Source organism: Triplophysa dalaica, chromosome 13, assembly GCF_015846415.1.
Source record: "Triplophysa dalaica isolate WHDGS20190420 chromosome 13, ASM1584641v1, whole genome shotgun sequence".
Taxonomy (NCBI): Eukaryota; Metazoa; Chordata; class Actinopteri; order Cypriniformes; family Nemacheilidae; genus Triplophysa; species Triplophysa dalaica.
In genome coordinates, this window is record NC_079554.1 from 11,702,354 (window position 1) to 11,716,311 (window position 13,958).

A 13,958-nucleotide genomic window follows, 5' to 3' on the forward strand; every position below is an offset into this window, starting at 1 on the left:
TGTACGGGGCGAGAACGAGATTTTTCAACTCGCGTGATTCGCGTCATTCGCGGAAGCAGAAGCAGCCTCATCATCTCATAACCAGGGCTTCATTCGCGCGATTCGCGCAGCAAGTAGGTCTATTGGCTCTTTGCATTAACATATAAATCACTCGCGCTTGACTCGCCATTCGCGTTTGGTCTGAACACAACATAACGTTACTGTGAAATTACCGCATCAAACGTGACGTGCTAACATGGATGCAGCTATGAAGCCGCCGGGTTTGCTTCAGGGAATATTCATTTTTAAGAAGCTTCCCAATAGAAACATCGACAAGACTAAGGTTGTTTGCACCTTGTGCAATGCGGAATTGGTTTAAAAAAAACACTTTCTCTCAACAGGTAGTGGTCTAGCTTTAGTTGAAACCAGTAACTTTGTATTGAGATCTAATGTATTATGGCTCCTGTATGACATATCGCTTGTTGCTCCCTCACTCTTTGTAAGTCGCTTTGTATAAAAGCGTCTGCTAAATGACTAAATGTAAATGTACTGTAGGAGCTTTTCCACTCTCAAGTACCACCTAAACGCAAATCATCCCTTAGCTAATGCGGAAGTAAACACAAGTTCATCTTATTGAACATAATTTAATTTTCATCACCAATTATCATAGTAGAACAGCTTTCTCAAGCAGTTTGGGATGCATTTTGGAAACAGGAGATTTGCCACTGGTCTAATGCGCCACCTGGCTTGAGAAACCCGTTCTCAAAGACTTACTTTTAGTCATTATTTGGGTAGCACACATATTCTGAATGCCTTCGGCAGAATTCAAATGAGCCATTTTAATCTAGATTAATCTAGATTAATCTTGGAATTAATCTAGATTAAAAAAAATTATCTATGCCCACCACTATAAAAAACTAATTCAAATATGATAAAAATTAAAACATTGCAAAGAACTATTAAGCACATCTCACCTTACTGTCTGTCTGATCTCCGAGCTGAACCTTTAGGATGTCAGGGGCTTTAACGTGTCCAGTAACAGCAGCTAAATATTCAACAAGAGCAGTTTTTCCGCATCCAATGGGGCCTTCCAAAAGAACGGGCTTCTGGGAAGCCACCGCCATGGCGAGTCGCCGTAGATTTTGGCAGGTTGAATCCACCAACACCAAGTTACTTAAACTTGTCTGTTGCTGATCCCCTTGTCTAGGGGTCCGCCTTGGTAGAATCACCCCACAGACCATGGTAACGCTCTGTGTTAGGTCCTCGGTCATCAGCTGACCGCGGGGGGCCTTATTTGCCCTCTCCTTCCGCCATATTACTGAACCCTGATTGGCCAAAACCAAAGCCTTTTCTACTTCCAGCTGCTGCGTCTCCTCAAGTGACCTACAAAGAATTATAGCAAGAAGAAAATAATATTCTGATTCAAAATTTTACTTAGATTACTAGAAAATGTCAGAAAATTGTACTTCTTTTGTTCTTTCAAACTTACTTCATTTTCAGATGCAGAATCTCTTCGCTAGATAGAACCTTTCTCAAAAAGATTGTTTTCTGGTTGTCTGTCATGTGGGACACCAGGGCAAGGCACTGGGCAGTGTAACTAAAATAAGCACATAAAATATAACCTCATACATTGGTAAAAATTACATTAAATTGACAAAGAAATTTGGAGGGTTTTGAATAATTAATAAACTTTGTAAAGCATTACTAATCTTTCCACATATTGTAAAAAATAGCCAAATGTGATTCAGAAAATAATCTTTATCAGTAGCCTACCTTCTGACCATGACATCACTGGTGAGAAGCTGTGAAACACAGGCACTCCAGTCCCAGAGGACACGGAACTTCTCACAGTCACTTTGGAGGAAGCGGAGGGTGGCCCCCATCAGGTCCCGTAGTTTCATCCTTCTGGGTCCATAATGAATGGAGGCAGACTCCTCACTGGTAAAGAAGAGTCTTTGGAAAACCGGTGGAGCATTATTGAAGTACCTTGTTGCAAACCTGTGACCAAAAAAAACATGTCATGGGATTTTTTTCATACATTTGAGATTACTCAACATTGATTTTATCGTTTGAATATTTCGATTATTTATGTGACCGATTCAAGACACATCTCTACATAATTATTCACTCACAATTCGGACATGACTTTGGCTTCAAAGTAATTCTCAACATAAAAGCTAATCTAAACCAATGACATACTTAATAGGGAAATAAATGCATATTCACAAAAGATAACTTTTTTAGACTTAAAACATTTCCAAGACTTCATCAGGCTTACAATTGCTAGATTCTTCAAGTATGTGGGAACCCTGCTGTGATGCATTTGGCCTGGCCATGACTTACGTTTGAGCGTCTGGACTGATGTTTAGAAGTTTGCTAAGAGCCACACACAAGCGCTCATGGAGGTCATGATTTAACCTAGCCTCAACTTTGATCCTCTCAGCATTTCTCTCCAACAGGTCCAGAATCAGTGGCCGCAGGTGTCGAGCAATGAAGAGTGTGTATTCCTTTTCCAATAAGAGGTGAGCAAGACAATCCAACACATGCTGCCTGTCCTGCTGAGTCCAGTTCTACAGAAGAAGAAAACAAATTGTACCTTCAGTGTAAGAGGCTCTTATACTCATATTAATTACTGTTATATCTGGCAACTTATTATTGTGACAGCATGTTTTAATATAAGAAAACAAAATAAAGCATATTGCACAAAACAAAGAAGTCTCCAAATACAACCGTATGCTAAATACTAATATTTTAAGGATACATTTTCAAAATTTTCATTTCTTTTATAAACAACATGCCACATGTCAGGTACAGAAACGTGGGATGTACGGCGTGACACTCGTGTCGTGCTAGTCATGTCTAAAACCGATACAACGTCTTATAACGGTTCTTAAAAGTGCTGAGATCATACGAAGCGCATCAGTCTCACCTGTTTCGCGAGATACTTGCTGAGTTCGTTATGACTTTTATCGACATGTCTTGAGATTGCACTAAGACATGTCAGGCTCAAATCCAGATATTCCATCCTTTCATTTGTCGTGAACACATGGATTTCCAGCGATGCCTCTGTGGCTGGTAATGATCTCAATAATCCAAATATTTACGTGATGGGAACCGCAAGACTCATCACTCCATAACCTGTACGGATCGTATCACAACACAGAAAGCACGTTCCCGTCAGTGTTAAAATCCCTGTCCACATGTGAGTAGATGAAGATCACTTCCGGGTCATTTGATCGAACTTGTGTTGCTGAGCTCGCGCCCCCTCCACTTGTATGTCAATTTTGTCATAAGTGTTTTTAAAGATCTATTTAAATATAAATGACGTGATATGGTATACGAAAAAGGCAATTTGTTCTCAGTTACGTTGAACCTTTTTGGTCACATTTTGAGACCCAAAGAAAATTGCAAAAAAATGCATTATTTAATGTTTGAAAGCGTGTAATGACAGCTCTTTATAATATACATTTGTTGCAGTGTGTATTAATATTTAGTAAGTATAGTTTACAGATTACAAACCATCACTGACTTTGTAAAAATAATTATATGATGGATTATTTAGATCATTTCAATGGGTTAACAAATAAAATATAAATAAAATATTTCGGTGTATTACAAAATTGCTACGCTAACACGACTAAAATTTATAATCATTCGATGTCTTTGTATTTTCCGTTAAACCCCCGGAACAAATGACATTTCTTTTAGAAGAGTAGAGACCGCGGGAAAATGATGTCACTTCCTGTTTTGCGAAGCTGCAAGGATGGCGCGGGGCTGGTGGAAATATGCTTCAAGACATTTTTAAATAGTTATCTACAGCCAAATTGAAAATTGCTGCTTGTTTGTAGATGAGATTGTACATACATCCGAGTGTTGAAATCGGAACGTGAGCTTCTCTCTACACTGTTTGGGTCATCTTACAGTTGGATGTATCTGTCTGTTCTCGCTAGCCGACCACCATACATGCAGGTATTGTGAGCAATATAACGTTGCACTTCATTGCATTTTAGTTGGTACCAGTACAACAGTACGATGTTCTATTGCTCTATTAAATGCTTAAGTTGTTTTTGTACGTCCTTGATCTTACAGTTGCGCTTATGGTTCGTTTAAGATTTATTGTTTTGTGTGATGTGTTGCTTTCCCTGCTCAATAGTGACTTAAGTTGATTCTTTTGTTGTGTAGTATCATGCAATAAAAGGTTTTCAGTGATATGTTTATTCAGTATTTATTTGACAGGAAGTGGGGTAGATGAACTGACACATGCACCGTTATTGGTTTTGTTTTGAGGAAGTTTTGCTTTGTATAAAGCTGAAAAATGGAGGATCATTTAATGGATGAACTCTATGGTGATCTTGGTGAGCATCCCTCCGGTAAGTCTCTGTTTTGATGTCTACTTACTTGGTTATTTTACTGAAGTTGTACTGCACATTTTTCTAAGTGTCACCCAAATACTTGAAGAAAGTGCTTTTTGGTGCAAAATAATATTGTGGTAATTTTACCAATGCCCTGTGCTGCTTTAGTTTTAACTGTCGTTTTATGCAATTTCTTCTATTTCTGATAAGATTATGGCTTTTGCTGATAAAATATTTTGTTACAATAAAGATTTTTGCAAAGGTGTTATTGTAAAACCAGCCATATGTAGATACCTGGCAAGAGAAATCGAGGGATTTTTTTACATTAAAGAAAATGTTTAAACACACAGGGATTGTGTCAGGTTTAGAACTATGACACTTTATAATGTGCAAATGTGTTATGTTATTCCACTGCAAATGCTGGAATTGTTGACTATAAGTGTTTGACATTACAGCTTTGTGTCGACATGATGACGAAGACTCCGTGGACATATACTCTGGACTAGAGAGTAGCCCTAAGGTTGATAAGAATAAACGTGAGTTTTTTGAACTTGTAATGCATATGTGTTTAAGTCGGTAAATTTCAGATACATTATATTTCCACATATACATTTAATCATGTATTAGTTACAGTTAGTTGCCATGTATTTTTTTAGGCAAAGTCAACAAATTGCTTTCCCCGCGGACAATTGAATCAATGGATATATATGAGGAACTCATCAGGGAAGAACAAGAAGAGAAGGAGGCAACCTACAATGAGGTTTGTAGCTTTGAACTTTTGTTTTTGTAAGAGATGATGTTCAGTCAGTGGATAGTTATCATCAAATAAACCCAAAAAGGGTGATTAGGATTGATCTTTTGTGTCAATCTGTTATTAATATTGCTGCCGATTTTGAAGGACTGTGTTTTGCTACCCTTGAAAAGTTTAATTGAATGCATTATTTGATACTTTGTAAATAGGACATTTGAATCTAAAGTGGTTATTTTTTACATTATTTAACTCATTTATGTAAGTAAGCAATTCTTTCAGTTTTGAGTTCCTTTAACCGTGTTTAAATCCAAAACTTTCTTTCAAAATCAATGCAAAAAATGATTCGGAAGTCAAAGGATTTCATCCGCTTATACAGTAAAAAAATATCCAAAAACTAACATATTTACTCCTGTGATTTATTACAGTTAAAGCAAAAATTTGAAGCTGCACAGCTACAGGTTAAGGAGTTAATCTCAAAGTTACAGCTACTGCAGACAAAGGTTTGTTTTATTTCTAACGATTTCTCCGCATATATGGCATTTTGTAGTTATTTTAATGAAGTGTGTTTTTAGATTACAATTGTCCTGAAGTTTTATTTCATTTTTTAATTCAAGAATTCAAGTTTGAACAATGAAAACACGCTCCTGAAGAAGAATATTTGTTCCCTCATCAAGACTGCTAGAATGGAAATTGTACGTAAAGATGAAGAGATTTGCAGACTGAGCAATAGGTAAATCTCCAGCTATGGTACTTATGTCAGCAATAAAACTGTTTTAGCTTGGATTTTATGTTATTATGTAAAAAAAAATCTTAACCTTTTTCTTTGTTCTCATTGCAGGTCTGGTCGTGGATGTTATGGTCAAATTTTTCATCAGTCTCCAATGGAAATAAGTCAAGTGAACACAAGGCACACTTTGAACAATACATCACATTCTGTTTTAGAACATAGAGATTCCAGACCAGACAGAGCTCCAAATGAAGCGAACAAGCCGAAGGGTAGAAACACTGTGTTTGATAAGGCAACAGCTTCAGCTTTAGCACCACAACCTTTTGTGGTGCTCCAAAGGTGCCCTAGAATTGATCTTGAAAATCCTCTAAATGGTCAGAACAAAAACTCTGCTGCTAGATCTGACAGTGAAACTGTTCTTCCAAAGCAAGAACATGGACGTGTCGATCCTAACAAAACATCAGATGGTGCAAAACATCCAACCATCTCCAAAGTTGTAGATGCCTCTAATACTCGAAAACCACATAACCCTGAATTGACGGTTCCCAGTACAACTTCTGACAGCCTCTGTAACTTAAAGGACAGCAAGAACTGTCCCTCTAGACAGGTACACATACTGGAAAAGTCTCAGACAAACACTAGCCTTGACAAAAAATGCAACTTGCTGGACAAGGACACAACTCAAAAAAGCCAGAAAAAAGTGGAATGCATATCTGGAAGAATTGAAGGAGCGCTTATAAAAGACAGCTCTGTATCTAGTGAAACCACAAATCATCCGGCTGAAGTGCCTGTCATTCTCAAAAGTTCAGGGAGATCTAAAAGCCCTTCCATCCAGTACCACAAAGCTTTATCATCTGACGGCTCTTCCCAGTCTCCCAAAAGTTCACTTCTGACAGCTGCAGAAATGGAGACACAGAGTCAAGAGCATATTCAAGATACGGGCAGACCCAGCAAAGAAACAAGACATTCCGGCTGGAGGAGAGCAACTTCTTCTTTGGTTGATGAGGCTACTCATTCCCATAATAAAAAATTGGAAAAACGAGAGTCAAGTGGCCAACAAAGGAACGAGGAGAAAAGGCAAGAGACATCTTCCAGTGCAGAAGGAAGGAGCAGCAGAACAGAGAGACACAGAGAGCACGAAAAGAGACCAAAGGAGAGTGGCAGGAATAAAAGAGATGAGAGTCATAGCAGAGATAGAGAAAGAAAAGGCAACAGGTCAGAGGGTAGCAAAGAGCATGAGCGGAGAAGTGCAAAGGAGGCAGATAAGAACGAAGAAAATAAGAAGTGTAGAGAAGGAAGATCAAGGAAACAAGCTGATAACTTGGACACCAGGCATTCTTCTTCTCCCAAATGTGATTCTCAAGAAAAGGATGTCTGTAAGGGACACGCATCAAACAGAATTAATGAGTCTTTGTTAAACAGCAAAAGGTCACACAGCCTTGATGGCTCTAGAAAGAAAGTTTGTCGTAGTCCTGACAAGAAACCAAGCTCTCAAAAGTATTGTGATAGAGAAAAGGTTATGCACAAGGACAGAGAAAGAAAGAGAGACAGTGGTTGTGAGGAGCATAAGGTACAGAAAGATGGAAAATCAAAAAATGCAGTTCATATTCATAACAAAGACAAGAAGGACTTGCATAAAAAAGATAGGATCATCAGAGAAGGTCAACAATGTAAGGATGATCAAAACAAATACCTTAAAACTATCCATACAAAGTCACCATCAACTGTAGCTATCAGTAGCAAATCCAGCAAAACAAAAGAGAATAACAGTCCAGACCACAAACTGAGTTTCATGGAGACGTTGAACCTTACTTTATCCCCTCTTAAAAAGCAAAGATCATCCTCTGATCTTAAGGAGCATGTTGGAGCAGTAGCTGAAGATGCCTCTGCTGACAATGGTAGAATATCTGAACTCTCTGGAGAGGAAATTCTTGTAATCGATAAATTACAGAACAGCCAGCGAAGTGTTGAGGAGATAAATGAAGACTCTGAGCCCACAACTATAGATAAACAACGTGACCTAACCAGTTCATCCAAACTCTTCATGGTTGTTACCTCTGAAAAGTCCTCATCAGAAGAAACCAATATTGAAGTACAGGAACAGCAGGGATCTTCCTCTGATTTTAAGGACCAAGTTGGAGCAACAACTGAAGATGCCTCGGCTGCCAATGGTAGAATATCTGAACTGTCTGGAGAGGAAATTCTTGTAATCGATAAATTAAAGGACAGCCAGCAAGGGGTTGAGGAGATAAATGAAGACTCTGCGCCCACAACTACAAATAAACAACGTAACCTAACCAGTTCCTCCAAACTCTTCATGGTTGTTAACTCTGAAAAATCCTCAGCAGAAGAAACTAATATGGAGGTAAGGGAACAGCAGGTCGTTGATAATCAAGAGGCTGTGGACGTAGTGCCACCCGTTGATCCAGTTCCAGTGAAGAAAACAGACAAGAGATTAGACATCAATGTTTTGGATAAAGATTCATCAAAATTAAATACTGCAAGACTCTCTCAAAACAGGATCAGTCAGGGGTGCACGAAAGACTCTACTGGAACCATAGATAATCCTGTTGTTTCTAATAGTTTGTCCACTGAAATGTTTCAAAAATTGACAGAGTCAAATTGTACTCCTGATTCAAAAGTTAATTGTCTGAAACAGAATTTTATCACCACTGTATCTGAGGAAACTTCTTCGATGGGAATCCAGACCGTTCCTTTGGCTAACTCTCAGGATTTACTGCCTGCACAGAATAGGATTTGTCAAGAGAATGTGTCCTCCTCTGAGAGGGCGTATTATCATTCCTCTGAGATTTCTGAAAGTCCTGTCACCATGGAGGTGTCCTCCAGCACGAAATCCATAGACCTTGATGAACAAACCACAGTTATTTGTTATGCTGTAGAAGTGAGACCTTCTAAGCAGGACAATGAGAGAGCAAGCCATACATCTAAAAATCTAAAGCCAGTTGAAAAGTTCCAGACATCTGACAATCTGAAATCTGAGAAATCCCTTCGCTCAGGTGAAAGCATTACTGTAAGAGAGGAGACAACATGTTCCATGGAGGCTAGTTTCTCAGAGCCAGATTCCACAGAGAAGGATGAGCAGAACATAAAATCATCTAGTTCTGATGTATTGTGTCACGATGAAGACTCCATGATGCTTACACTTAGGAACATCAAGATCATCCCAGAGGCCATCAGCCCTCTCACAAGTCCAGTCCGTCAGGTGAAGAGAGTCCAGCCTCATTGTGCTGATAAGCAACCTCATGTCAAGAGTCTTAGCAAAGGTAAGTGTGTGTTTTTGTGGTCATTATGAGTGTTTAATATTGAAATTTTGTATGGGCTTGAGTGCACAGCACATTTTTGGACACATTGAAACTTTAACTGTTTTTTTTAATGCATATACATTCTGCTAATGTTTCATTTGTTTGTTTCCATTAAAGACCTCTCCACGGCAAGTGATAAAGTGAACTTGGACATGAACAAAGAGAACAAGTCGCCAGACTCTTCGGTCACAACTGTCCCCCAAATGGGGACTGTAGATGCCCTGTCAGTTAGTGGAACTGAAGAAGAAGAGCTGGAGGACGGTGAGATAGTGAGTGACAGTGAGGAAGAGGGACCTCTGTTTATTCAGACTCCACCAAGAGAACAGGACAAGTCAACCTCAGGATCTCTTTCAAGTCCAAAGCTATCTTCTGTTGGCAAAAGAGCATCCCAAAAGAAATCTTGCCCCCCTGTGAAAGATTCAAATCCTAAGAACTCGGTGACTCCTCCTTCTAGTACCAGTCCCACCACAAATAAGAGACGATTTAAAACAGTCAGCCTCCCAGTGGTGGCAGCAGTCCTTACTTTAGATGAATTTATGGACAGGCTGGCAAATATTCGTGTTAAATTGAGGAGGAAGTACATGAAGCTTCACAAAAATGTCACCTCAACTGCCTTCTGCTGCATAGTGGATATGTCTCAGGCTTCTTTTACAGAATTTGTCAATGCAGTTGACTTGGATAAGTTTTGCCATCAGGGTAATAACATGAAAGATAAACTTAATAAGATTATAACTTCTATCATGAGCAAGGTCACCAAGAATGGCATTGTCAACCGTATCTTTGATCAGAAAGCTGGAGACCTCAAGCAGAAATTGTGGACGTTTGTGGACGGGCAGTTTGACTTCTTGTTCAAGGAACTGAAAGCGGTGCTCGGAAATAGCTTTGAGCCATCTGTGAATGCACGCGCAACTGAAGATATAAATGCAACTCTTAAAGGAAAAGAGGTTGTAGAAAAAGATCTTGAAACATCTGTTCATAGGACTAAGAAAGCCAAAGTTGACACTGGAAACCGTAGCAAAGAGACACCTCAAATTATGTTGCCCCCTCCTAGGGGCCTTGGTAGCAGGGGTAAAAATATAAGAGCTGTTATGCAGGAAGATGAGGAGCCTACAAACGTGAAGACGTCACAACAACTTCCTACATCATCGTCTGTGAAGTCTGTCCTCGAAAAGTCTGTCCTGGAAAGCACCTCTGGATTTGAGAATAAAATCTCACCCTGTGTCCGCCGTCTCTCTAATAACGGGTCAACACATGACAAGTCGGATTTTGACATTCTCACGGAGCAACAAGCATCAAGTTTAACCTATAACTTGGTCTCTGATTCTCAAATGGGAGAGATATTTAAATGTTTGTTGCAAGGGTCTGATTTGCTTGAACCTGGTCTTCCATTAGGGGACAGTCAATGCTGGCCAGTCAGCACCCCTAGAAAGGAAGATGTTCCAGGGGATAGTTTGATTGCTACTATGACCCCTAACAAGACAACTCCATCTAAATTCAGTGCATCCTGGTCTTCCATTTCTCCTTACAAGTTTTCTTCTAATAGCAAAATGCTCGTAGACCCAGCAATTCTCGATGAGAGCTGCTTGTTAGAAGTTCCCTCTAGTTCAGAACCATCCCGGCTTCCTACACAAACAACTGTAACCTCTCAGCGAACTTTCTCTATCCTGGCTGAAGATCTAGCTGTATCCCTTACCATTCCTTCACCTCTGAAGTCGGATAGTCACTTGAGTTTCTTGCACCCTGGAACAGGCCAGCCACTGTCTGCCCCAAATAGTATTATGAGTGCCCATTTTAGCGAAGACGCTCTCGATGGAGAAGATCCCACAGAGCAGGACATCCACCTTTCTCTTGACACGGACAACTCCAGCTGTGGGTCGAGTCCTGACAGAAAATGGGAGGACTCTGATCCGACTGGTTTCCAGTTTAAACCCAATTTACCAATGCAGGCTGTGGTAATGGAGAGGTCAAATGATCATTTCATTGTACGAATTAGACACACATCTACCAGCCCAACGGAAAGTGGTCAGAATGAAGAGAAAATGGAGCCCGTGTTAACTGCAGAGCAACAACCCGCTTTAAACCCAAACCATTGTCCATGCCCCGAAGACTTGGAGCATACACATGAAGAGACAGCAGATGAAATCCTTGAAATGTCACTTGAGTCATGTCACATTTCGGATAAAACATTGGATGCTCGTCCATCAAGCCAAAAATCTCCATCTGAAGATGTTTGTGACGGCAAAGCTAAGCAGGTTTCCAGTGATGCTATTCTTGAGTTGAGTTCAGTAAAGGGCAAGACAACAGAAGAAAGGGCGTCAAGAAAACGTAAGAAACATCACTCAGAGCCAACAGCAAAGCGCTCCAAAACAGACAAATCTCGAGATAAACATCGCAAGGCAAGGCATACAAGAAGGTCGAAATCCCCCAAAGAATCAAGCCAAAAAGTTGCAGTATCCCCAGTGTCCTCTAGCAGCCTTTCTGCAAAGAATGTAATCAAGAAGAAAGGGGAAGTGGTTGCGACTTGGACCAGGTTAGTCGATTGAAATATCCTGTATTGATATGAGCTTGACTTGTTATAGTAGTTATTTAAAGGTGATTATTTTTCACAGGGAGGAAGACCGGGACATTCTTGTTGAGTTAAAAACGAAGGGTGCTTCACCCAAGACATTTGCAGCTTTATCAAGACGGTTAAAAAAGTCAACAGAACAGGTATGCTTTCGTTTTGTGAATCCTCATAATTGAATTCGATTTAAAAACGTGGTTATGAACTAATAATTGCTGCAATTTAACAGATCGAGGAGAGATTCACTCAATTGTTGAAGCTGTTCAAGAAGAAAGAAAAAATGGAGAACTGATTTAACAAGACAATTTTGATGTGTCAAAGGAAGACAGACATTCTTGCTGATAATGAACTCTTGACTTCTAAGGTGGAAATGTGTTAGCAAATGTGTTTTTTGACATGTTTGAGAAAGCACTTACTCTTGCGACTCACAAAAGATCTGCAGTAAATGGTCCTTTAGCTGATCGCCTCTTTTCATTGGGAAACATTTGGTGTTATCAGAGACAGACTTGATCCTACATTTTGGAGCGTTTATATAATAAATAGAAAAATATTTTCAGTGTTGAACTCACTTTCTACTGTAACTCCTCTGAATGTGTTAAAGATATAAACCAATATCTAAGTTGGTTAAAAACATGTAACGTTTTAATTGGATAAACCCTGTACAATACCATACCAGTCACTTGTTAAAGTTTGGTAAGATAAGCAAAATATAGCTGTTCCCGATTGGTTGCTGCAGTCACTCTTTTTTAAATGAAAATATGAACATTTTTGTATTACAAGTTGACTTTTGAGAAGTTAATAAGGCTTTGTTTTTAGACCTACCTCGGCAGAATGCAAATCTTTTTTTAACTTAAATGTGTCTATGCTGACAAGCCTCATAATTAGTTTTTATCACATGGTCTTGAAAGCAGACAGAGGAAAAAGAGGTATTAGTAATGCCATTTTATTCTTATTTGAATCTTTGTTCTGTCAGTCACCCTATGAGGTCCGGTTTGATAATATTGTTAACTTTAGAGTTACATGTTCTTGTCTTATAACGACTAATAGGATTTTCCGTTGTATATATGTGTAAATTTTTCAGAGACAGAAATCTAGTTATGGGAACTTTTCTTTAAGAATTATATTTTGTTTGAAAATAAAATGTGTAAAATTTGAAGTTCTAAAAAAATCTTGCAATGTTTCTAAAATAAAGCCTATTTATTTACGTTTTATGTTTAGTTGTATTTGTATTTTCTTAACTCAGTGTGACTATGTAAATTGAGGTCACTTATTTTGGACATGTTCCCATCACACAGGGACTGCTATTAATGTAATGATTTCTGGAATAATTCACAACTTATTGACATTACTGTGTGGTCCAGACAGCAGGCAAAAGTTAGATATTTAGGTCACAGTCTGTCAGCTGTTAACCTTACATCACCCCTAATCCAGCAGGACAGTTTAAATTGTCAGATGTGCATATGCCAAATTTCGAAATATTTGATTACATATGTAAATGTTCTTTAATACTTTTTGATAGTTTTCAAATATTGTACAGACAAATTATGTTTAGACGGAAAATACTTTAGATGTTGAAATAATAGTGAACTAAAGCAGCGGTCTGTAATGAAGAGACCACCGTTAATTATACATCTGTCTACATCTGGCTATACGTTTACATTCCTCTTAACTTTAAAAATGACAAAAACAGTCCATCAAGTATTTATCTATGAATTAGGCTTGACTCAATGACCATTGTCTGGCATAGACATAATGGCATACCAGCCTATTAGTACTTTTCAAATACTTTGTAGTACACTGCAGTATAAGCAATATAGAAAAATATGTATTTTAAACATGCTACATTGTTGTAACATAATGGCCCCATTGCATTGCGTGAATAGTGTCATGTTATTTGACATTTTTACTTAGACTTTTACGACAAATGTAGTATCTTAGCAGTCAGAGGAAATGGACTCTAAAAGGAGTAAAAATCCTTTGATATTACTTCCAGGGCTATTGAAAGTCAAGCTGAATTGCGTTTTAGAATAGGGTTATTCACACATTGTACTTCGTTTTATACTGAACATATATAACAATAACAAACTGGGCACAGTATACTACTGCAGAAATAGTAAACATACTGTATTATGTTAGTATGCTTTTCTGGACATAAGCAATGTTTTAATTGCATTTGCATATGTTAGCATAACATTAAGATATTGTAGCGTGTGTCTTTAAATTAACAAAAGCATTTTTTATGTGGTTGCCAACATACTGACTT

The 13,958-nt window shown here is 38.6% G+C and overlaps 2 protein-coding genes across 4 annotated transcripts in view; one reads left to right on the top strand and one right to left on the bottom strand.

The window, feature by feature from the left end:
* The window catches only part of mdn1 (midasin AAA ATPase 1), a 44,085-nt gene extending 40,923 nt beyond the window's left edge, over positions 1–3,162 (bottom strand). For both annotated transcript variants that reach the window (XM_056763931.1, XM_056763930.1), the window contains exons 1-5: positions 2,909–3,162; positions 2,323–2,549; positions 1,753–1,977; positions 1,469–1,576; positions 954–1,362 (exon numbers count right to left, since the gene is read on the bottom strand). In XM_056763931.1, the coding sequence (XP_056619909.1) occupies positions 954–1,362; positions 1,469–1,576; positions 1,753–1,977; positions 2,323–2,549; positions 2,909–3,004 (1,065 nt within the window). In that variant the 5' untranslated portion in view covers positions 3,005–3,162. The remainder of the gene's footprint in view (positions 1–953; positions 1,363–1,468; positions 1,577–1,752; positions 1,978–2,322; positions 2,550–2,908) is intronic.
* A 580-nt stretch (positions 3,163–3,742) lies between these two features.
* On the top strand, positions 3,743–12,906 carry casp8ap2 (caspase 8 associated protein 2). 2 transcript variants are annotated; one of them, XM_056764930.1, is made up of 10 exons: positions 3,743–3,948; positions 4,216–4,349; positions 4,787–4,867; positions 4,988–5,091; positions 5,508–5,582; positions 5,697–5,812; positions 5,921–9,093; positions 9,250–11,662; positions 11,742–11,841; positions 11,925–12,906. In XM_056764930.1, exons 2-10 carry the CDS (start codon positions 4,295–4,297, stop codon positions 11,985–11,987), a joined length of 6,180 nt encoding a protein of 2,059 aa, XP_056620908.1. In that variant the 5' UTR covers positions 3,743–3,948; positions 4,216–4,294; the 3' UTR covers positions 11,988–12,906. The 2 variants fall into 2 exon arrangements, with proteins under 2 accessions (XP_056620908.1, XP_056620909.1); XM_056764931.1 differs by having other exon boundaries at positions 4,271–4,349.
* Positions 12,907–13,958: the final 1,052 nt, after the last annotated feature.

What these genes read in the sequence shown, in the direction of transcription:
- casp8ap2 (XM_056764930.1), top strand. Translation starts at nt 4,295, where the DNA reads ATGGAGGATCATTTAATGGATGAACTCTATGGTGATCTTGGTGAGCAT. An exon ending in TACAGCTACTGCAGACAAAG is followed by an intron (nt 5,583 to 5,696) that starts GTTTGTTTTATT and finishes TTTTAATTCAAG; the next exon opens with AATTCAAGTTTGAACAATGA. An exon ending in GTGGTTGCGACTTGGACCAG is followed by an intron (nt 11,663 to 11,741) that starts GTTAGTCGATTG and finishes TATTTTTCACAG; the next exon opens with GGAGGAAGACCGGGACATTC.